The following is a 24,669-nucleotide window of genomic DNA, read 5'->3' on the forward strand; positions in this document are numbered from 1 at the left end:
CAACCATTTGAAGTGACCATCCCCTCTGATGGTAAATGCTACAGCTCTACATACAAACGTGTACAAAATTTCCCTAGTAACAGCTATGGGCGGGTTCACACCTACGCCCGGTCTCTGCTTTCGAGTTTCCGTCTTCTGCCGAGAGAAACTGGACAGGAGACAGGAAACCCGGTGGTCAGTTTTCAAACCTATTCACTTGAATGGATTTGCAAAGCGACCGCACGTGAGCGTCTTCTGTCTCTCCGCAGCGAAACAGTTTTTTTTTAACTGGACACAATGTCAGACATGTAGGACTTTGTGTCAGGTTAACACCCCCCCCACCCCCCAAAAAAACCCGCTTTCGCCGGGGAGAGGCAGAAGACTCTCACGGGCGGTCACTTTGCAAACCCATTCAAGTGAATAGGTTTGAAAACTGACCACCGGGTTTCCTGTCTCCTGTCTAGTGTCTCTCGGCAGAAGACGGAAACCTGAAAGCGGAGACCGGGCCCAGGTGTGAACCCGCACTTAGTTAGAGGGTTGCTAAGGAGAAGGTTACAGCCTATTTTATAGTAAAAAGGAACTTTGGTTAATATAGTGTATTACAAAAATGTTCAACAAACAGCCCCAACACAATACCAAAGGAAAAATAAGAAAAGATAATGGGATTTACACTGTAAGTCAGACAGTTATTTTGATCGACTCGTATTGCCTGGCTGTGGACTTTGTAACATTTCATATATTTTCGTCTAGGTGATCAATGAATCACAAGAGCTGCCCTCACACACTAAAGAAGTGTTTGACGAAGACGATGAAGATGAGGATGAAGAAGAGAGTGGTCGTATCCGCTTCAAAACTGAACGTAAAGAAGGAACAATTATACGTCTTTCTGACACTAACCGAGAAAGGCGGAACATTCCGGAAACTTTAGGTAACTTTTGCCAAACACCTGTTGATAGAATTTTACAGTTTATTCAATTTTTATTCCTTCTGATGTTGGTTTTGTTTCTTGGGGTTGGTTCTCATGGCTGGTATACTGGCGCCATGTTGGTCTGTGCTTTTTCATGCAGTGCAACCAACCAATGTCTGATGGCTGCAGGATATATGTCACACATCCTCCCCTGCATGCCAGGCTTTTTTATTTTTTTTTATTTGGTAATGTTACCTATAGGAGAACCGATAACATACAGCTGTTTCCAGATTGTCTGTCTGTCAGTAAAATGGATTTGCTGTAGTGGTCTACTGAGGTCTTACAATATAAAAGAAATTTGAGGTTGTTGCTTTGAAATAAATTATATTGGGAAATTATCAAATTATGGCTGAGGCTCACAGTCATGTGACAACTAAGCTCCTCCCACTGACAGATTTTTATAGCAGTCAGTGGAAAGTGATATTAGCAGAAAAAAAAGTGGGGAATTTATTTATTTATTTATTTTAAATCCCCTTTACCTAAACTGCCAAGCAGAAGAACTGGACATATCAGAGCACACACAGTAGGGGACACTTGGTTGCTATTGGAAGGTCATCTACTATGAAGTTGGTCCTCCCTCGGTGTACACACTCTGTCATGTGCATGTTACCGAAGTCTGACAATAAGTGTCTGATCAGTGTGTGTCCAGATCATGTGATTGTACCTCCACTGATCGACAACTTATGATCTATTCTGTAAATAAGTGATATGTTGTCAGCTTGGCATAACCAATAGGTTTTTAGCTAAGAAGTCAATTCCTTTATAGGGGTTGTCCCATTAAGGACGCTTATTCCCTATCCACAGGACAGGGGCTAAGTGTCCAATCCCTGGGTCCACCAGAGATCAGAAGGACGGGGAACCGAAAGTCCCCCTAAAGCCTCCTTGTGAATGGAGTGCCAGTGCACCTGTGTGACCGGCGCTCCATTCACCCTTATGGGGCTGCAGACACGGGCAGAGATTACAGTCCTGACAGCTCCAAAGAAGTGAATGGAGCAATCTGCTGCTACATTCACAAGAAGGCTTTAGGGGGACTTTCAGTTCCCGATCCTCCTGATCACTGGGGGAACCAGCAATTGGACACTTACTCCCTATCCACAGGACAGGGGCTAAGTGTCCTTAGTTTGCATTTTGCATAGTTGCTTCTTCTACTTGTCTGTGGGTAAAACACAGTGTTTTCACAGATATTAACTGTCTGAAATTATTATTATTATTATTATTATTATTATTATTAAGCAGGGACATGGGCAGTGAGGAGTCAGTGAAATGGTTACTGCTTCATTTTTTGACCAGTTGTAAGCATTAAATGAACAAATCTATACAGACAGAAGTGACCTATTTAAATGTGTCTTTGCTTAAAGGATCCCTCCATTTATATAAAAGCACTCCATAAATGAATAGTACATGTGACCATACCAAACTTTAATACATTCTATTAAGGAAATATACGTTTTCCACTTGTTAGACTGCCAACGAGATCCATATCCAGCCTGATACACAAAGCTCTACGGAGAGGGGAGGGGAAGGAAACAAGTTGATTAATTGATTTATTGCCTTATTCTGTGGAGTTATAGTCTCTTATCTCTGAAGATATAGCAGTTTCAAAAGATCTTTCTCACTCAGAGTAGCAGCAATTATTTGTGTGTCTTTTCCAGCAGCCGCTTCTTCCTCCTCCCCTCTCCATAGACTAATATGTAAAAAGTAGAGATGAACGAGTGCTATGCAGAAGAAGGGGGGGGGGGGGGGCGCTTTCTGTTTTAGCAGGCTGCCTCCCAGTCAGAAGTTGAACTGATCTAAGGTCTGAGAAGGAAAGCAAATGGATATGTCCTGGGCCATGTCTTTTTTTCCTCTCCCTTATGAATTTGGGTATAGGGGCGGACAACAACGTCACGGTCACTGTTCTTGTTATTTCAATGTATTTCTTTTGCAGACTTTTTCTGTTTCCTAGGGGCGCCTTCTATTTACCTCCCCGTGTCTTTTCCCATAAATCTTCTGACCTAGTTCAGTTCTAGGAGTCTCAACTTTTCGGCGTTGAGCAATACACTTAAAGGAGGAATTAACATTTCAGCTGAAGTAACAAACATAATTTCCATCCTGTCACATATTGGTGACCTTTTGTGACAGCTTGTCTCTATTGGAGGGGAGGATTTTTATGTGCTGATTAAAGATGTCATATGAAACCATTTTATTACTAGGGATGGTGAAATTAATCTTGACACTTGGAGCCAGATGAGAAATAATTGCTGATTCACGGCATTAACTGTGAATGGTAGTCCAGCGCGAGCGGGAGCGGCCGGGGAGAGAAGGGGGTTGGGAACGGGGGTGAAGATCGCGCAGCTCATCTCATGTGTGGGATTTCTAATTAACACTTTCCTGCAATGTAACATTCACATCGGTGGAATCTCCAGCCATTCTGACAACATTATTAAGTGGCAAATTGTGTCACGTTATTTCCGACATGGCACTGTGTCCGTCCGAAACCCTTTTATTTCTATTATGGAGTTATGCAAAAGGAAACATTTCGGCTAGAATCACTTTTTTTTTTTTTTAGGGTAGTGGATACTATCCACAGGATAGGTTATCATGGTCCGACACCCTGACTCTGCAACCATCAGCTGATGTGGCCACCAGAAAGCGTATATAGGTATACGCTACAAGCAGCTCTGATCCTATTCAGGTGAATGAGAGGGACTGCAGTTTTCTGTCATCCCCACTACAGTGTATGGAGCTCCGTACACTATATATCTTCTGGTTCATACTGTGTAGAGCAGGGGTAGGGAACGTACGGCTCTCCAGCTGTTGCAAAACTACAACTCCCAGCATGCATACTGGCTCTGCTGTTCTGGGAACTCCCATGGAAGTGAATGGAGCATGCTGGGAGTTGTAGTTTCACAGCAGCTGGAGAGCCAAAGGTTCCCTACCCCTGGTGTAGAGGGTGCGCTGTGGAGCCGCAGTCCTGCTGTCATTCACTTGAATAGGATTTAGAGCTGCCGTATACCCTTATATACAGCTCCCAGCACCCACAACAGCTGATCGATGTAGGTTTGGGTGTCAGACCCCAGCGGATCTGATGCTGAGGACCTATCCTGTGCATCGTTTCTCTTCTGACTCTTGACCACCCCGTGAAGTCCATATTTATACACAGTAAAAACACTGTGGATTCTTCGCCCAGATATCTGTGCAGAAAATCCATAGTGGATTACAGGAGCAGAAAATTGGAAAAGATTTTGACATTTCAGAGTGGAAATGAACCAGTGCAGACTGTAAATCCTCTGCATGTCGATTATTTTGCTGGTTTTCACTGCACGTTTCACACGTTGTAATACATGGGGTTAAAGTCATGGGAATAACATTTTGTGGGGAAATCTGCAAGTTTATTGTAATGGGGCTGCTGAGCCAACCAAGTGTTCTTATTTCGGGCAACACGGTGGCTCATTGGTTAGCACTGCAACCTTGCAGCACTGGAGTCCTGGGTTCAAAGCCTACCAGGAACAACATCTGCAAGGAGTTTGTATGTTCTCCCCATGTTTGCATGGATCTCCCATACTCCAAAAGATATACTGATAGGGGAAAATGTACATTGTGAGCTCTATATGGGGCTCACAATCTGCATAAAAAAATTAATTATTCTTATTTGCCAAAAATAAATTATTAACACTCCTATTTTTGAAAGCATTCTTGCTTTGCAGCATCCCCCCCCCCCGCCTAAAACTTTTGTTGCACATTATTTGATATGTATTATACATGCTTATGGTTCCTTGCTTGGAATTTCTAGCTCACAAGATTACATTTTGGAATAATGGCGTTCTCTCCTTTCACTATGTGTCCCTGTTTTCTGGGTTCTAGTTGTTACATCTATACAATATCCAGTTAGTTTAGAGCCAACTCCTGGTACTGCCACCTGTCAGCCAAGTGAAAGGTGACGGCACTCACTGAGCACCATGTGCTTTTTGGTCATACCTTATGTAATGGCCATGCCTGGTACTGCAGGACAGCAGATACTCTGTTGAAATGTTCAGCTGAAATTGGCACGGACATATTTTTCGTCTGCCACTCTCAGTTGAAAAACGACGAACCCCATTACAGTCAATGGGGCCATCGAGCTCTGTATGTCACCGCTACTTTAGCAGTTCACCTGCATGTTCTGGTCCAGGACAACGGACAATCAATGCGAACTTAGCCTAATATTGGTGGCTGGATAAACCTTTATTGCAATTGTTAACCTCGTTCACACTGTGCACTTCTCATTTACTGTCGTTCTATCCCCATCCAAGTCTTTACGCCATGTTACTACTTCTGTGATCAGGATTAAACGCAATAAAAGAAAAGCACATCAAATATGTCATGTGAGAACAAGGCCTTGTGCCACACTCTTTGTAAACTATTTCCTTACACCTTGTAGAGCTCTCTGAAGAAGCCAAGGCTTCCCTAATGGAGTTTGAAGAGATGGAACGTCAGCGCAAACTAGGACGCTACGGCGCCAGAAGAGGAGGGGGCAGGAGAGGGGGCAATCATGGCATGTCCCGTATTATGGGAGACCAAAGAAATGACAGCGACAGACGGAATCTGCGAGATCGCCATATCCAAGGGGTAACTGTTAATGCTACGGCTATTTCTACCTTCTCTTCTCATAATCATGTCATAGTTTGTAAAGCTGAAAAATATCATGTGTCCAGGTCAGCCTATTCTGCAATGCTAAGCCACGGGAAGGCAAAAGCCACGTCTCTGTATTTTAGGGCAGAATCCAATGTGGCAAACATAACCTACCCTTCATCAATGTCCTAACATCAGAAATCTAATAACTATCACCTATCCTTTTGCCTCCAGGCCTTTCTTGAACTTTTTAAGTAATTTCCTCATTACAACTTCCCGTGGCAGAAAGTTCCATATTCTCACTGCTCCTACAGGATAGAGCTGCCTTCTGACACCCACACCTCCGCAGATCAGCTTTTTGAAGTCGGTGAGCGCTGCTTCCAATGTATAGGCCATTAGGACATCACATTCATTGGTCACATGGCCTGTTCGCAGCTTAGTCCTATTCAACGGAATGGGCTGAGCTGCAATACCATGCACAGCCACCGTACAATGTATGGCGCTATGCTTGGTTTTGAAGGAAATGGTGACAGTTGTTGTCCGACTGACCACTAATCTTGGATATGTTATTAATGTTAATGGGGCTGGTCCCCAAAATGCACACAGTGGCTCTTGTGCTCTCATGCTACTTAATACGAAGTGTACACTGTAGAAATAGCTGCTGACTACATATTAATATGCTTGTAAGGTAAACTGTTCATTTTTATTTTTTTAACTCTTGCTGTCAGGTATTTTATGCGCACTATTATGTTTTTCACCATTACTGAGTGAATTTGTGTTGTTTCCCCCTAGCAGCCCATTCGCAGTCTGTTCCAGCAGCAGCAGCATATCCAGCCTCTCCTGCCGATGCCACGCTCAAGGAATTCATCTTCAGACGGGCTACAGTCACAGCAGGAGAAGTCAAGAATGGGGAATAACTCTCTTTTGGCAACACCTCTCCAACAGCCTAAAAATATTCACATTAATCCTCATTTTAAGGGAAATGTGACACCGGTCCAAGGTAATCTTTATTCCTTTTTGCCCTCTTTTCCATTTTGTCTTTGGTGCATACATGTTATGGATAGGAAGGTGTGTAAAGGTCATTGGAAGAGTAGCGGGTTGGAAAAAAAATCAACATTTACCCAACAGAAACAAAGCCTCAGTTACTGCTACCTTAAAGGGGTTGGTCCAGGAATTATTTTTTTCCTGGAGGCTGGGTAAGGTGAAAAATAAAACAAACAAAAAAAACCCTTTCTCCTATCCCCACACTCCGATGTCCCAGGCCGCTGTCTGGCCTTCGGCACACCGGGGCTTGTTCTGGCGGAAGTCCTCGCTGCATGTGACCACTAGGACCAATCAGTGGCCTAAGGCCAAGGACCCAGGATGTCACTCAAGTACATTACCTGTGATGTCCCCATTCGTTCCCTGAGGCCACTGAGGCTGTTGATTCGCCTCAGTGATGTGACAAAGACTTCTACTGGAACAAGTCCCGGCATGCGACATGCAAGTGTGGGCGGGTTCACACCTGCATCCGGCCTCCACTTTTTGGGTTTCCGTCTTCTGCCCGAGAAACCCTGACAGGAGACGCAAACCCGACAGTCAGTGTCCACCCATGAGCGCCTGTGAAAGTTTTTTTTTTTTTTTTTTACCGGACACATAGTCTTGCATGCCCAACTTTGTGTCCTGTTAAAAAAAAAAAAAAAAAAAAAAAGAGGTTTCGCCGTGGAGACCAGAAGACACTCACAGGCGGTCACTTTGCAAAGTGGGTTTGACTACCAGTGTGTCTCCTGTCCAGTTTCTCGGGCAGAAGGCGGATACCGGGCGCAGGTGTGAACCCACCCTGTGTTGTGTTTTTTTTTGTTTTTTTTTTAAATAAATGTTATTTACCTCTTCCAACCTCCAGGAAAGATCCTGTGCTTCCTGGTCAATCCTTTTAATTGATATCCTTGCTGCCCCTAAACAAAGTACAGATGTGCATGTTAGAATGACTCTGCTGTCAAAAGTGACATCCTACTGATGCAGAGAGCTTAGGTCATTAGGCAGCAGCTCTGTCTTTTGCCTGCACTGATCAGAGGTACAGGTTAGCACCCTCTAGTGGCTACTCACATGTCGGGGTGTGGGACAGGCACAGTTATAGGGGGAACTGTATTGCTGTTTGAGTTCTATTTTCAGTAACTTGAAGGAATAAACCAGACCAGACTGTGCAGGCCATGACTGGGATTGGTGTTCTTTTTTTGATGTTGTGTCACGCACTACTTATCTCAGGCCCTACATTAGGCATAGCATAGTGCATCAGTTACCCAGATTGATCCTTCAGAGGGCATTTCCCTTCTGAGACCTTCATAGCACCTTCTTAGCACAGTATGTGCATACAGTATACAGCACTGTATAAGTAAGGATCAGAAGGGTTACAAAAACTTTAAGTTTGTATAATCTGTCTATACGAAGGGGGAACAGTACTGAGAACAATACAGCTTGAGCCGCCTCCCGCCCTCCTTATAGTAATATATCTTATAAGATGGCCGAAGGAGGGATAGCGCAGTCCTAAACACTCCTGTGTTTAGAAAGGAAAAAAACCTTTTAAAAAAATTCTGTTATTCTCAGAACAAACAAGGCTACATAAGGCAATGAGAATAGTAAAATAAAGGTATTAATCTTGGGGGAAAAAAAATAATAAGCATAAGCAGCCGGATTGCTCATTTTGTCCCCATTCAGTCTTTAGAAAATGGGGAGGAATTTGAGGTGGGCATCTGCTTTCTGGGCCCCAGCGGTAGGCGCCGATGAATGGCTCTAGTCACCGGGGAGCGTTGAGCCAAGGACTCTATATCTATATATATATATATATATATATATATATATATATATATATATATATATATATATATATATATCGGGCAGGATGCTTATTTTTTCATAGTGACAGATTCTGCAGTGTGAATAGAGCCTAATGAGATATAGCGGTAACTACGGTAGTTGATGTCTCTCTTTGGATGCCGTCACACCGTGTACCTGGATAGAGCTGTAGCCGCCTCCTGCACTCGGGCCACTGGTTCCTTCACCAGCTCTGTGCCGTGTTTTGTTAGGCTGGGTATACTTTGCGCTGTTATAAAAGGAAATCTCTTAATGTTAATAAATGTGACCGATGTAGTTTATGTGAAACCTCAGAGCCCATTTAATTAGGTCATGGAAAATGTGAACATTGTCCAAACATGATATTAATTCTGCAACTTTTTTTTCACTACAGTTCCCCTTCTGCCTGTCCCAAATCAGCCTCGTCCACCTATGGGGCCGCCAAGGTTTCCTGTGAGTATTTGCCATTTCTTGATGAAATTCGTTTTATGCTATTTTATCTTCTTTTTTTTTTTCTTTTTTTTTTTTTTACTTTACACCTATTACAAATATATAAATGTCCATAAATCCAATACTTGCCACCCGCTACCTGTTGGCAAAATATAGTGATTTCAATAAGTGTGAAATGTGGCATGTCTGCATTGGGCTTGTGGTGAATAATTTCATGCCATTGGGTGACCCCGGCTGTTAGTCTGCGAATCTGTAGGTTGAACTATCTGGCGGGCTCTACAAGCTGCAGGGGAAGTTTATAGCCGAAAGCCATTGTTCCTGTAACGTATGCTGGGAGTGAGAAGCTGGATGTTTGGTGGCTTACATATGAAATGGAGTCGTCTTCCTTCAAGTATGCCTGACAAACAGTTCTCTTAATTATATAGCGCCAACATATGGAAACTGGGTGGAAACTAGAGCTCCCGGAGGAAACCCGCTTTCTAGGTTACTGTCTATATTTAAAAAAAAAAAATTTAAAAAAATCCTCAAGTCCTGTATATTTCACACAGCCGCACAATAGTTTGACACGTTCTATTTGTAATAATAAAGTGATGACTGCGGAAAGGTGATCTTTACAGAACAGGATAAGGACGGGTTCACACCTGCGCCCGGTCTCTGCTTTGTGGGTTTCCGTCTTCTGCTGACAGGAGACGGAAACCCGGCAGTCAGTGTCTGCTGGTGAGTGCCCGTGAACGTCTTCTGCACTCTGCGGCAAAACTCTTATATTTTTTTTTTTTTATTGAAACCGGACACAAAGTCCGGTTAAAAAAAAAACAAACAAGACTGTATCGCTGCGGAGAGGCAGAAGACGCTCATGGGCGGACACTTTGCAAACCCGTTCAAGTGGAAAACTGTCTGCCGGTTTCCATCTTCTGTCCAGTTTCTCGGGCAGAAGATGGAAACCTGAAAGCAGAGACCGGGTGCAGGTGTGAACCCGTCCTTACAATGACACAGGATCCTTGTGTCACAATAGATGTGTCAGCTCAGCAACCTTGCACGATGACATCTACTGAGGTGTTGTCTAGAACCCCCCCCCCCCCCCCATAAAAAAGTCAATGGGGCAATTTTCTAATAATGTCTAAAGGGACAAATATACTTCATTGGGAGCAAGTTTAAAATGTGTTTGTATATCTATATCCTGGAATAGGTTGTTTGCACACCAAATATCTGGATATGGACATTTTAAGGTAAAAAATGTTCCAAATTATGACATGACTTATAGAAGGTGGGATCTTATATACACTTAGGGATAGATATATTTAAGTTAATAAAGAAAAAAAATTGGTGAAACTTTTTTTTTAAATTACTAAGGTCATCTTGCCTGAGCTTCTCCTCTGCTGTGTTAACAGCCTTTAATGAACTGTGGCTTATGGCCATTGGCTATACTGTAAATCATTAGTCTGGAGCCAACCCATTGAGATCTATAGGAGGGATTTCTAGGCAGGTAGGGGGTAGATAGTTTGTGACGTCATCTGTTGTCAGTAGTTGATGCAACGATGAGTTAGTGGTGTTATCTTTAATTGTGATCCTTTCTGCCTTGTTTGCGAGGTGACTGCGACAATTATAATCTCTACGGAACTGGCAAGTGTTGGGCTGTTATTAGGCTTAGTGGTCAGAGAGCAAAATGAAGGGTGTTGTGCTTTTAAACAAAAATAAAGACAAATATATATGTGTGTGTGTCATGGAAAATTAAATAAAAAAAATATTTAAAATACATTTCTCGAAAAAAAAAGTGGTTTAAAAAAAAAAAAAAAAAAAAAAAAAAAAAAAAAAGGAATAAGACTTCCTTCTCAGGATAATCGTAGTGAATGTGTCCCTGGCTCGCTCCTTACTGAACGGAGGCCATGGTATCAGGTGGCAGGGGCTGACATTTCCTACACAACGCATTTCATGGATATTATGCCTGAATGGATGTGCGGGCTATGTGCTTACTGATAAAGGACACTGCACACAAAGCTGAGGCGTCTTCTTGGATTCAACATGAAGTTGTGATGTCGGACACCTACTGTCTTCACACACATTGTAATGCCTAATAATGCCGGCGCTTGATGTAGGAGAGTAACGGCGGGCATTTTGTCATATCTGATGTATAAGTGCTGGTGAACAGATGCAACATGAGATTCCTCCAGCTGTCAGATCTTGTCAGGCGGGTACAGAAGGGAGGCAGCTTAGGATGCAGCTTACATAATATTGCACATCCTCCACTTGCTAGTGGGCCTCAGATTAATTACAATTACCATACATTATCATACCATCACATTTAATCATATCAATGAATTCCCCTCAGCTGGTGGCTCATCTACATAAGACTGCATTCACCATGCTACTTTAGGCTTCTGCCTCTCATATCTTCACTAGCCGGCCTTGTGCAACTTTTACTGCCAGAAAGGCTTGCTAAGGTATTTATTTTCGATGACACGGTCTGAGAGCAGAAACAGCCAAGTGCGTGCAGATAAGATGATGACGCTTTGTCAGTGACACATACAAGATACCGTAATTGCTGCTTACCAGCCTTATGTAAAGGTGACTATATACAGTAAGGGGGTTTTGTGAGGCTAAGATCAATGACCTATCTGTTTGGATGAGCGCTGCGGCCTCTTTGCTACTTGCCGAGCTCGGCACCGTACATGACTTGCTGCCTGGTTTCACAGCTCAGCCTATTGACTTGAATGGGACTGAGTTGCAAACTGGTCATGTGACTAGTGAATGTGGCACCTTGCAGCGCATGAAGTGGAAGCGATGCTGACAGCTGATTCACAGGGGGTCTGGGTGTCTGATCACTACAGTTTTAAAGGGGTTATGCCATGAAAAGCATTTATCCTGTATCCAGAGATGTCTGACAAGGGAGCCCATGATGGCTGTGCCTATTCAAGTAATAGCTACACCCCCACCCCCTGTATGGTGATGGTTCCAGAGAATAGCAGCGTCACGCCTATTACTAGAATAGGAGCAGCCTGTGTACACTCTTGGTCCAGACACTGCCACAACAGCTGATCTGTGTGGTGTTCGGGTGTTGGACCACCACAGATCAGATGCTGTAGATAGGTCATCAGTATGCAAAGTCTATTTGGGGCTGGAAAACCCCTAACGTAAGGATGGTCATCAATATTTTAGTCCACTTTTAGTTAAAGGGTTGGCCACTTTCAGTCAAATATTGAGCCAGATGTTATTGTCTGTATAATGAGAAGCTCAACAATTTTCCAATATACTTTCTGTGCCGATTTCTCATGGTTTTCTAGATCACTGCTTGCTGTCATTCATTCTGCTTACTGCCAGTGGATAAAGATCAGTCCGTGTCATGTGATGCACACACAGGTGCACAGCTCGTTATAGTCACAGCACGGTAATTGGACATCTGCCTGGTAACGAGCCGTGCACCTGTGTGTACATCACATGACCATGGACCGTACATCACATGACCATGGACCGTACATCACATGACCATGGACCGTACATCACATGACCATGGACCGTACATCACATGACCATGGACCGTACATCACATGACCATGGACTGTACATCACATGACCCTGGGATCATTTTTATTCATTGGAACCAAAGAATGACAACAAGCAGAGATCTAGAAAAACGTGAGGCATGGATAGATAAAGTATATTGCACTCATGTAACTAAGACTCGACTCAGAACACCAACTGTTAGGTCTGAGCGGCCCAGATTGCGGGCAATTTGTCAAAATAAAAGTCCAGTGTCTAATCGGACCATACCTGTAATCATCCTATATATATAACCTATGATTATTATGTATCATATGTCATATAACTGCATACTAAGTTTTACAGCAATTTGACATTTCTGTCTGGGTGTGTTTATTATTGTACATTGGAAGAATTTACTGGTGTAGAGGCTGACAGTACCTGAGAGAACAGAGGTTATCTTCACGAGGACTGTTAAAGGGGTATTCCCATGTCCCTTGCTCACCAGTCTTCGCTGCTGCAAAGACTTCTTTCTTCCTGGTTTTCGACGTCAATTGGTGGGCGGGGTTTCATATGCAAAGCCATACTGTCCGACTACCTCCAGTTTAGCTCCGCCCCTAAATTATCGTGTAGCTCTGCCCACCACATAGCGTGATCCTATGGGACGACTGAAGAGCCTGTGATGTCATCAAAGGTCCTATAACACTTGGATTTAGCTTGTTCTATATAGAGTCGGCTAAATCCTAGTGGGCTAAGGGACCAGGTCCTTTAGCCCACTAGGATTTAGACTGTTTTATATAAGAAAGCAGCACTCATTTCCCCCCTCCTTTATCTGACAGCAGGAAGCTAGGTCAGGTGTGGTGCAGACACAGGAACAGCTACAGACACAGGCTGGCTCCCGTGCACTTAGCCCTTCCTCCCTCCCCCTGAGAGCAGGCAGCTATGTCACTTGACATTTCAGCAGATAATCCCAAGTGCCATAGAAACACAGTGTCAACAATGAAGTGAATAAATTAAGATAATGGACAAACAAAGCAGTTTTGCTGAAGCAGAGTATTTAGGAAAAGTCTTAAATCCACATTAACAAGCAGTATAGATAGGATCCTTGTGATGGGACAACCCCTTTAACACTTGTTACAGCTCAGGTTCCTCTTGTCTTGTGTAGCTCCTCATTTGTTCCTCCTAGAAATGAAAGAATAAAGCCACTAGTTGTTTCCAATTGGGTCGCGTCCCTACAATCTGACATTGACACTGGTAGGACTGACGCTCGGTTCACACTAATGTTCATCTGTCCATCATTTGGGTCTGCATGGGGACTTGAAAGGTGGAAAGCCCGTCTGCTTAAATAATGGACACCTGCGGATAATGGGGTCCGTTGAGTTTCTAACTATTTCAAACGGATTCTGCTACAAAGACTCCAACGCAGATGTGAACCTAACCTGAGTGGAGAGACTATAGGGACATACCCTTTTAATTGGGGCCTCGGTAGTGCCTAATGGTCACATCCGGAGGGTCATTCTTATACTTTTTTTGGTCCGGTCTGGCTCAAAAATGAGAAAATAGGATGTTATCCAGAATATTAGACTGAGGCTGTCCTTTTATCAGATCGACGCAGTGCAGTTTTTTGATGGATACCAACGTTCCTTTCGCTCTCATTTGCTTTCCCCACTAATAGATCCCATAAGGAGCAAAGTTAAAGAGCAGATACTTTCTGAAAAGTGTTTAATTCTCCGAATTACGGAATTGAATTTGCGTAGCGAGGCTATATTGGTCATTAATCTCCCAGCGCCGCGCTCAATTGTCTGTCTGACCCTGTTTAACCATCATTAGAATTCTAATAGGACGGCGAAATTAATAAATGAAAACATGTTGTAGATGTTGGAAGTCATTTATTGAAAGATTCATTAAGTTACAAAGACTTTAACACATTTAATTAGTCCTATGAAAGTAGAAGTGACCCTTCCCGTAAAGCTGATAAGTCTCATAATAGCGCTTAGATTTCCTTTCTTTTTTTTTTTTTTTTTCTGGGTTTTTTCTCTATAAGATTAGCTGTGTGCTAAGCAATTTCTGCCAAGTTCCCAATTCTTTTCACCGGTAGGCCAAGTTATCTGGCGGCCCTGAATAGATTAGGGCAGATAGCATCATGTAATTAACAAGAGATGGGGAAATGTAAAGTATAATTTGTGTCGTGATTGTGAGCGAGAGAATGTTAATTTCTTAACTAGATGGATATTTAAGGGGATAAAAGAGGGTGAAAAATAGAGTATCATTCTCTAAAAGGATTAAGGCCACCTTATCTCCTGTTATTAAGGTGGTGGGACGCTTGGCACATTATGAAGGCGAAAGCCACGTTTAATGAGGAATTTGTCGTTCTTCTTAAGACTTGGCTCCTTATGACAATCTTCCCCTTTTTTCCATTAAAGTTAATGATCTGCTTGTTGATGACTTCGAGCGAAGTTGCTTTTTTTTTTTTTTCTCGTGTAGTTTTTGCAAACTTTATTTTATTTTCTTAGCGCTTGTTTCATCTCACGAAGTATACCATTTTTGTTTTCTAAAAGGGCATGCCAGATTTTCAACCGGGTTCAAGTCCGGTGCCGGGCAACTTTAATCCACCACCAAGGTTGCAGGAGCCATGGAGGAATCCACCACCACCGCCACCTCCTCCTCAGCCGGAGCGAGAACCCTTCTTCATGGGAGGTAAAACCATTTACATGCATTTTGAAGAGAACCTGTCAGACTGGTGATGGTACTGACTTGGAGTCAGGGTGAAGGCTTCCTAATAGGTTTCAGTGCACTGGAGAGTATGACACATGCACGGGGATGACCTTAAAGAGGACCTTGTACCACTTGGGGCACATGCGTTTTAATACACTGCTAGAAGGTCTTTCCCGTTCTGTGCCCCAGGTGAAGAGCTATCAGTGCCGGTACCGTAGCTCTTCACTATCAGAAGGGTGTTTCTCAGTGTCAGCCAGGAACGCCCTTCCTCACTGTAGCGTCCATAGTGCTGTACTGTGTGAGCGCTCACCACTTGGCATCATTGCTGGGCGGTAAGCAACTCCCCCTCTCACAGTACAGCACAATATACGCTACTGTTAGGAAGGGTGTTCCTGACTGACTGTCAGAAACGCCCTTCTGACAGTGAAGAGCTACGGTACCAGCACTGATAGCTCTTCACCGGGGGCACAGAACGGGAAAGCCAATAATGCGCTGAATTCAGCACTGTCGGCCTTCTAGCAGTATATTAAACCACATGTGCCCCAAATGGTGAAAGGTCCTCTAATGTCAGACCGGCCTACTCTTATAAGGCTTGCCTTAAATTTCACCAGTTCTTAGCATCTGTTAATAGGCGCTACTCGACTGATTTTGGCACAATTGGATTTTTTTTCCATCTAGCCCTCACCATTGCTGAGCAATCAGTGCTGTTAGTTTTGGTGCCTGATTTTTTTTTCTACTTGGGCTCTGTATTGTCAGGTGTATGGTGTCCGTAGCACGCAAGGGGGTGTGATTCTGAGGACAGTATCGGAGCTCAAAAATTACCCCCCCTTGTTTACTCCTGTCTGACCCCACCCACCTGACAGTACAGAACCTAAGTAGCATATGAGGCAACAAAACTTAACAGTAGTTATTACTCAGGAATGGTGGGGGCTACAGAAAAAATTCCAAGTGTTCTAGGATCAGTGGAGGGACAGCTATTAAAGGATGGAAAGAGATGGACTTGGAGTTGGTGAAAAGTTCTATTTAACCTGGGATGAGTATGATATGGGACTTGTATATGAGCTTTCTTATATACATACGTATCCTGTTAATACTTATATAGTTCCTTCATATTCTTCAGGGCTTTACAGAGATATTTTACTTAGAGGGCTATGTGTATATGAGATTGTTGAATGATTAGACCGGGGGTCTGTAGGCCTCTTTCCTGAGAAAGGCCCTGACTCCTTAACAAATGGCAGCCATGTTCAATCAGAGTCTAATAAGTTATACAATATTAACAGTTGTATAATTAAATATAGTTATTGAATTTTGAGTCACTAGTCGGTAACTTTTTTCGTACTCCACGCCATCCTAAAGTTGTCCCAACTCCGACTCTGAAGGACAGAAGGACCTTTCAAAGATTTACATTTGATTTTTGAAGCAAGTATTGTGTAAAAGCTTAATTGGCAAAATTGAATTTGGGTTCCTTTTCCCATGTTGCAACTTTTTCCACTTACCCAAATTCCATAAAGAAATTGGACTTGAACTTGAATGTTAAAGGGGTTGTGTCATTAAGGACACTTATTCCCTAGCCACAGGATAAGGGATAAGTGTGAGGTTTCTGGGACTTTGACTTCTGGGTCCCTCAATGATCCCCAAGCCCTTGGAAGTCCCATATCAGTGAAAGGAGCATTGGTCGCACAAGTTCACTGGTGCTCCATTAATAAGGAGGAAGTTTGGAAGACTTCTGGTCCCCCATTCTTCTGTTTGCTGAAATACAGGCCCAATGATATCATTTGGTGCTGTCCACATGCCAACTACCCACATCATCATATGTAAGGTTCTCTAATGGAGTCTTCATTTAGAAATGTTTTTTAGTCAGGTATTGCAGCCTCTTATGTCTATCATTGGAGTGCAGTTATTTCATGCTGAGTGTATGAGGAATGTATTATGGCTGCCAATATCTAGATATTATTTGATATAGTGTACCAAAAATACATGTACAAACCGGGAATTACATTTTTATTTTTTTTTAAATCACAGGAGTTGTGTCTTAACCATTACTATAATAGTTATTTTTTAAAGGGATCCTATCATTAAAACACAGTTTTTTGTGACCAACACGTAAGAATAACCTTAAGAAAGGCTATTCTTCTCCTACCTTTAGATGTCTTCTCAGTGCCGCCATTCGGTAGAAATCCCGGTTTTCTTCGGTATGCAAATGAGTTCATTCGCAGCACTGGGGTCGGTCCTCAGCACTCAAACAGCACTGGGGACGTACCCAATGCTGCGAGAGAAATCTCCAGCACTGCCTCCATCATCTTCAGGAACGGCCTCTCCAGGCGTCTTCTTCCAAGGCTTGGGTTGAAATACTATGCAAGTGCAAGTCGGGCATGGAGTAAGCGGCCATTTTCTTGTGGCAGCTTACCCTGCTTACTGTGTAAGCGGGCACAAGTAATTCGCCGCTTAAACCAGGTGGGCATGCACACTTGGCTCTGCCCGAGGCCCGACAGTACAGCTGACTTGTTCTTGCGTAGAAGTTTCACTCCAGCCCCGGAAGAAGACGCGAGGAAAGGCTGTTCCATAAGAAGATGGAGGTGTCGCTGGAGAGCTCTCTCGCAGCATTGGGGATGCTCCCAGTGCTGTTTTAGCGCTGAGGCCCGCCCCCAGTGCTGTGAGAGAACTCATTTGCATACAGACGAAAACTTGGATTTCTACCAAACGGCAGCGTTGAGAAGAATAGCCTTTCTCAATACTATTCCTACGTGTTAGTCAAAAAAAATTACGTTTTAATGATAGGACCCCTTTAAGGAGTTATGCCATGAAACGTAGTTATCTTCTATCCATTGGATAGAGGGTGAATACCCGATGGGTTGTGTCACGGGATGGTTAGAGTCTATACTATAGGCAATGTGTAATATATATTTCATGTGGAATGTATTCTCTAACCTGTTATATACATCAATGTGTAGTTGGCTGATTAGGGTCTAGTGTGTTAGCACATTGTATGCAAATACCTCTAACTAGTGAGGACCAGTGAGGACAATGGGTGGAGATAATCTGATCGGTGTCTCCAAGAAGATGTTGGACGGTGCATTGTCCATAGTAGACAGGGAGTCTGCTCTCCTTGGTATAGGTGAGGGGGGAAGGATCTGTGACTCAGCCCTTCCCACCCACAGATAGAGGAAGTAACAGTTTAGTATATAGTTGTAGCTTGCAGTTAGTATGTGTTAGCCGGCCTGTGCACAGCTCTGCAGAGAGCCAGGACTTAGTTACAGGACCAAGGAACCAAAGTTATCATTGGATTGTGACTTCTGTGGACTTATTGTTATTACGGTTGATGTGACCGCCGCCGGCTACTAACTTTGTGGATTACAATAAATTGCTGTTGTCTCCCGACCTCTTGCGTCCCTGTTGATTCAAGATATTTTCCGGAGGAAGGACGTATACTTTTGCTCCGTTACAACTGGTTGGCAGCGGTGGGATCAACAGCGGACAGCGAGATGGACTACAGCAGCCCAGCGATTAATGGAGCCACAACCTCAGAATACAGGAACTGGACTATGGCAAGTCTACAAGTAAGGGCCCGGGAACTAAACCTGAGTTATCAGGGAAGAACGAAAGAGCAACTGATCGAGGCACTGGAGGAGATGACCCTGCAAAGCGACCATGAGGAGGGCTGCCCCCAGGAGACTGGAGAGATACGGGAGTGGCAGGTACAGACCCAAAAGAGCAGATGGGTTGTTTTGTATGAGGAGGAATTGGCAGTGCTGGGGCTAGAAGCAACTGCAGAGCAAAGGAGTAGAGCGTTACAGAGGGCTCAGGAAACGGAGAAGGAGGAACAGAGAATGGCGCATGAAAAGGAAAGAATGGCGCATGAAATGCGAATGGCTGAGATAACTACGCGGAATTATAATCAAACGTCGACCCCCAGCCCAACAGTGAGAGAACCACCATATGTCTCCCATAAACACTTCAAGACCTTTGATGAAGCGGCTGGGGATGTTGATGGATATTTTCAGGACTTCGAACACCAGTGCCGCCTGATGGAAGTCCCAGAGAAGGATTGGGTCCGGTATCTGGTGGGGCACCTACGAGATGGGGCTGCGGAAGCTCTCAGAGCCATGGACCCTAGTGATCAGCGGGACTATGAGGCCATTAAAAGAGCGGTGCAGAAGTATTATGCAGTCACTCCAGAGACCTACCGAGTTCAGTTCCGCTCTTTGTCTTACAATGGGGGAAGCTCCTTCCACATGTTCGCCCACAAGTTGAAGCAAGCATGCAAGCGCTGGCTAGAAGGAGAGGAGGCTGTCACAGTCGATAAGATCCTCCAAGTCATACTTAAGGAACAGTTCTTTTCCCAGTGCCCCGCTGAGATCCGTGAGTGGGTGCTGGAACGGAACCCAGCCACAGTGGAGCAAGCTGCTTCCCTTGCAGATGAGGGCCTGACCATCAAGCCGCAGTGGAAGAGGTTGTTTGCAGAGGAGCGGAAAACTACCACAGTCCGCCAGACACCCTTCATCCAGCCACCCACCTTTTGTGCCCGGCCTCAGGATTACAATTCCCCCTCTACCCCTGCCCCAGCCCATCGGCCTCCAGCTATGAACAACCCTGTCCCTAGACAACGACCTACTGGAAGAATGCTAGAGCGCAGATGTTTTGGGTGCGGGAGGCCTGGACATTTGCAAGCTAGTTGCCCTGTTAACATGGGGGCACGGGCCACCGTGGCATCCCGGCCTATTCACTACCTGGGAACCACCCCTAGGACTGAAAGTTTGGCCCCATTTCCAGATGACTCCATGAATGACCCATCTGTTCCACCTCCAGGGGTCTATGGGATTCAGCCTTCCGCCACACATCCCGCAAACCTTCAGCGGAAGCACTTGCAGGAGGTCCTACTGGATGGCCGAACAGTTGTTGGATTCCGGGACTCGGGAGCTTTCCTAACGGTAGCGGACCCCCGAGTGGTTCGACCCGAGGCCCTAGAGGAGGGCCCTGGCCTTTCTATCGAGTTGGCAGGAGGTACTCGGAAACGTATTCCTAAAGCTACCGTGGAACTCGACTATGGTTATGGACCAAAACGATGCACAATTGGTGTGATGAGCGGGCTGCCGGCCGATGTTCTGTTAGGCAACGATGTTGGAAATCTACAGTGCCACTTTGTGGGAGCAGTGACCCGAAGCCAAGCTCAGAGAGACGCCAACATGGATCGACCGGATTTTCTGCCAGATGCCAGCCCTTCAACTCTACAACTTTACCATTCAGTACCGCCGAGGGAACCAACACCAGAACGCAGATGGGTTATCCCGGCAGGAGGAAATATGAGCTATAGAGACTGATGTGCATTCCCCAATTTACCTGTGTAGGCCAATTGTGTCATGCACATGTTTTGAGAGGGGGAGGGGTTGTCACGGGATGGTTAGAGTCTATACTATAGGCAATGTGTAATATATATTTCATGTGGAATGTATTCTCTAACCTGTTATATACATCAATGTGTAGTTGGCTGATTAGGGTCTAGTGTGTTAGCACATTGTATGCAAATACCTCTAACTAGTGAGGACCAGTGAGGACAATGGGTGGAGATAATCTGATCAGTGTCTCCAAGAAGATGTTGGACGGTGCATTGTCCATAGTAGACAGGGAGTCTGCTCTCCTTGGTATAGGTGAGGGGGGAAGGATCTGTGACTCAGCCCTTCCCACCCACAGATAGAGGAAGTAACAGTTTAGTATATAGTTGTAGCTTGCAGTTAGTATGTGTTAGCCGGCCTGTGCACAGCTCTGCAGAGAGCCAGGACTTAGTTACAGGACCAAGGAACCAAAGTTATCATTGGATTGTGACTTCTGTGGACTTATTGTTATTACGGTTGATGTGACCGCCGCCGGCTACTAACTTTGTGGATTACAATAAATTGCTGTTGTCTCCCGACCTCTTGCGTCCCTGTTGATTCAAGATATTTTCCGGAGGAAGGACGTATACTTTTGCTCCGTTACAGGTTGGCTTTTGACCTTTGAGATGCCCAGCAGTCCCGAGCATAGGAGCTCTTTCCAGCAGCTGTACCCTGTATAGCGGCTGAGAAAACACCAAATGAGCATAATAATATAATAGATCCAGGAACACTGGACTGCAAATATAGAGTGGATATATGCACATACCTACTTACATTCTAGTATGTACCACGCAGGCATGACACAGTCAGGAAAGCTGCCGCCATCTGTGAACAATATCCCATCTGTAACTACACAAGCAGCCAGACGTATATACAAGTACATAGAGGATTATTTTCTTACATTATAAGCTGTGAGATGCTGCAGAATCTTCAGTCCTCGTAGTTTGCAGACATGTGTGAGGTTGTGAAGAGAATCGGCCCTTCCCATCTACATTCACTTTGTGAAGAGAGACAAGCCCTCCCCCTCACATCTGTCTTGATGTCTTTCTGCTAGGGATATACTTCTCTAGTAACAAAGAAGTCAATTGTAAATTGGCTAGAAGGGAGACACCTAGTGGTGGGAACGTTACAGAGGTTTTTCAACCATAAAGCAGCAACATTTTTCATTGACGTGTATTACATTTCTTACTGTACAAATACTTTTTCACATGATTTTCACATTTCTCTTGAACTTACCACTGTTCTCTTTCTGTTCCCTGCAGAGCCGCGGTTTCCCTCCCACCATATGTTTGATCAGAGAAATCCTCCTCCTGTTCCTCCTCCACCTCTTATGAATACCAATCACCCGGTTCTTAACCAAAACGTTCCACCCTTCAATCCTCCTGGACAGGCTTTTAACCAGCCACCCCGATTCAGTCAGCCCCAGTCTAACTTTAATCCACCTGGACCCGGCTCACAGCCAGGGTTTAATCCTCCCGGGCCACAAGGCGGATTCAGTCAGCCAGGCTTTAACCAACCTGGCCCACAGTCTGGATTTAACCAACCAGGCCCTCAGCCAGGATTTAACCCTCCTGGTCCTCAGCCTGTCTTTAACCCTTCAGGTAACCAACCAGGGTTTAACCCGCCAAATTTCAACCAGCCCGGACCTCAGCCGGGGTTTAATCAGTCTGGACCTCAGCCGCCATTTAATCCACCAGGTCTTAACCAGCCTGGTTTTAACCAGTTAAACCCTGGACCGCAGCCTGGGTTTAACCAACCAGGTGCTGGTCTTCAGCCAAACTTTCCTCAGCCTGGTCCTCAGCCAGGGTTTAACTCCCCAGGATTTTCAAGAGAGCGCCCCGTACGCATCACCATGCCGTCTCCAAATCCATTGGGAATGCCTCCTTTCAACCAACCTTCAGGCAACATAAGACCTTTTACTCCACCAAGGCAGCAGTTTCCACCAGGACAACCATTTGTGCCCCATTCCCAGTCCAATATGCAGGTATGTATATTTTTGTTTGGATAGTTACAAATGTAATTGCCAAGATTCACTAGTTTAAAACAGAATAGAGGTCTATATGGTCCCATTTTCTCATGTTTTCAATGAACTTTTTGTCCATGTTTTAATTGATTTTTTTTGTGATTTATCTGAATTATGTTTATCCATTTGCACTATGTTTGTGCCTCTCTTTATAGGGCCATATGCAGCCTCCAATACAGCAGTTACATCAACCCCACCACCATGGGGGGCTACCAAAGCCTACAGTGTTAACCCAACAACCACCTCCATTTAGAGCCCAGACTTCCCAGACACCTTCCCATAGAATGCCAGGTCAGCAAAGACACGGTCCTCCAAAGCCGAGACAGGTAGGCATTGCTTACTATCTATATGCTGTGTAATATTTACATGTGGCGTGTTTTTTCTGCACGTATTCTACATATGTCTTAAATGTTCTTGTTCTTTCAATTGCCGAATATGTTTCCTTTAACAGAGTACCCCAGGTCAAAATATGGCTAAAGCTCACAATCCACAAGCACTTCATCAGAGGAACAGTAATCTAAGGGAGTTGCCTATTGCACCCTCCACTTTGACACCAGACGTTAACAGGAGAAGATCTGCGCAGGTTAAGCCTCTTGGAGCTGCGACACCACAAACTGTGCCAGAAACTCCCGGCACCACGCAAGCAGGCAAACCTGTGAACACTACCACCCCGATTAAGCAGGAACCTAATGTCGAAGAGCAGGCAAGTCGTGTTCCATGCCCTGTGTCTAAAAGCTGAATTAAAGGGAGTCTGTCACAGAGTCCAGCATATCAAGCCAAACCTGCAGATACCTTAAAGAGGACCTTTCATCAGATCGGGCACAGGCAGTTCTATATACTCCTGGAAAGCTGACAGTGCACTGAATTCAGCGCACTGTCGGCTTTCCCGATCTGTGCCCGGTGTAAAGCGCTATCGGTCCCGGTACCGTAGTGCTTTACAGTCAGAAGGGTGTTTCTGACAGTCAGTCAGGAATGTCCTTCTCCACAGCAGCGCCTATAGCGCTGTACTGTGGAGCGGGGAGGAACGCCCCCTCCCCTCCTGATAATACTCGCCTATGGACAAACACTGTGAGCATAGGGAGGGGGCGTTCCTCCCCGCTCCACAGCACAGCGTGATTGGCGCCGCGAGGCAGAAGGACGTCCCTGGCTAATGGTCAGAAACGCCCTTCTGACTGTAAAGCGCTACGGTACCGGGCCGATAGCGCTTCACCCGGGGCACAGATCGGGAAAGCCGGCAGTGCACTGAATTCAGCGCACTGTCAGCTTTCCAGCAGGATATAGAACTGCCTGTGCCCCGGACCATGAAAGGTCCTCTTTAATAAATTGTTGTTTTCAGGCTTAGTGGCAAGAGTTGGAATTGCAAAGATTTTAGGATTTTTTTAAAAAAAATATAGACAATAACATGGAAAATTTAAATCAATATCCCAAAAAATTCTTAAATAAGTTTTATATAAAACTATGACTTAAATGGGGATGTGTGCCATCTAACAGCAGATCAGCAGCGGGTCCTGACAGTCAGACCCCTAACAATGTCATATTCAGAGCCTGTCCTAAGAATATTCAATCAACATCTGCTTCCCAGATAATCCCTTTACAGGACGGTTCACATGGCAGAAAAGGACTTCCTCTGCCGATTGGCCGCTTGTGAACCGGCCTAACAGCCCTGAATCGGCGGCGGCGAGATCGACCAGGGTGCTTATTTTTTTTTCAGCGTCCTGCTGCGATCTTTTCCAACACAATGGGAGGCAGAATGTGGTTGGAATCTGCCCCCTAATCTGTGCCTCATTCCTAATACGACATCTCCTAATTTAGAGATCTCTCACAATGACAGATGCCTGTTCAGACCTGTCAAATATCTCATTCCAGCATTGTCCATACCTTCTGCTTCCGTGTTTTATCTATAGCACTCCTTGGAGAATTTCAGCAAGGACCTCACGTCCTTTTCTCCCTTTCCCAGTTCCAAGCAAGACGCCCCGTCCACTTGTCCCCTAATAAACTTCCATTGCCTTTGGATTCTTATTAGAGAGCACAGAGCGAGCAAAGGTTATTTGATGCTTATTATTTTCCTCCTCAGAAGGCATGGCCGCAGAATAATAAGTCTTTGCCGTATACCATTAATATTCCAGCTTTGCAATTGACATGATTTTGATTCTTGAGGAGGGGGCACCAGTTCAAGGTCAGCCACTTGGCTTGTGGTGTTCATTATAAGCAATTATTGTGTGACAAATGACTTGGAGATCATGCTGTAAAATTCTGTAAGAAAAATCAATAGT

General features: G+C 44.6%; 1 protein-coding gene and 1 long non-coding RNA gene across 2 annotated transcripts in view; both read left to right on the forward strand.

The window, feature by feature from the left end:
• Window positions 1–24,669, forward strand: part of LOC142200886 (uncharacterized) — a 615,073-nt gene that overhangs the window by 537,747 nt on the left and 52,657 nt on the right. The gene's annotated exons all lie outside the window — the stretch shown is intronic.
• The window catches only part of RBM33 (RNA binding motif protein 33), an 89,418-nt gene that overhangs the window by 21,996 nt on the left and 42,753 nt on the right, over window positions 1–24,669 (forward strand). Inside the window, exons 7-14 of the mRNA XM_075271517.1 lie at window positions 730–907; window positions 5,346–5,533; window positions 6,329–6,536; window positions 8,760–8,818; window positions 14,848–14,986; window positions 21,636–22,357; window positions 22,552–22,722; window positions 22,848–23,099. Of these exons, the coding sequence (XP_075127618.1) occupies window positions 730–907; window positions 5,346–5,533; window positions 6,329–6,536; window positions 8,760–8,818; window positions 14,848–14,986; window positions 21,636–22,357; window positions 22,552–22,722; window positions 22,848–23,099 (1,917 nt within the window). The remainder of the gene's footprint in view (window positions 1–729; window positions 908–5,345; window positions 5,534–6,328; window positions 6,537–8,759; window positions 8,819–14,847; window positions 14,987–21,635; window positions 22,358–22,551; window positions 22,723–22,847; window positions 23,100–24,669) is intronic.

This window comes from Leptodactylus fuscus, chromosome 4 (genome assembly GCF_031893055.1).
Source record: "Leptodactylus fuscus isolate aLepFus1 chromosome 4, aLepFus1.hap2, whole genome shotgun sequence".
Lineage (NCBI taxonomy): Eukaryota > Metazoa > Chordata > Amphibia > Anura > Leptodactylidae > Leptodactylus > Leptodactylus fuscus.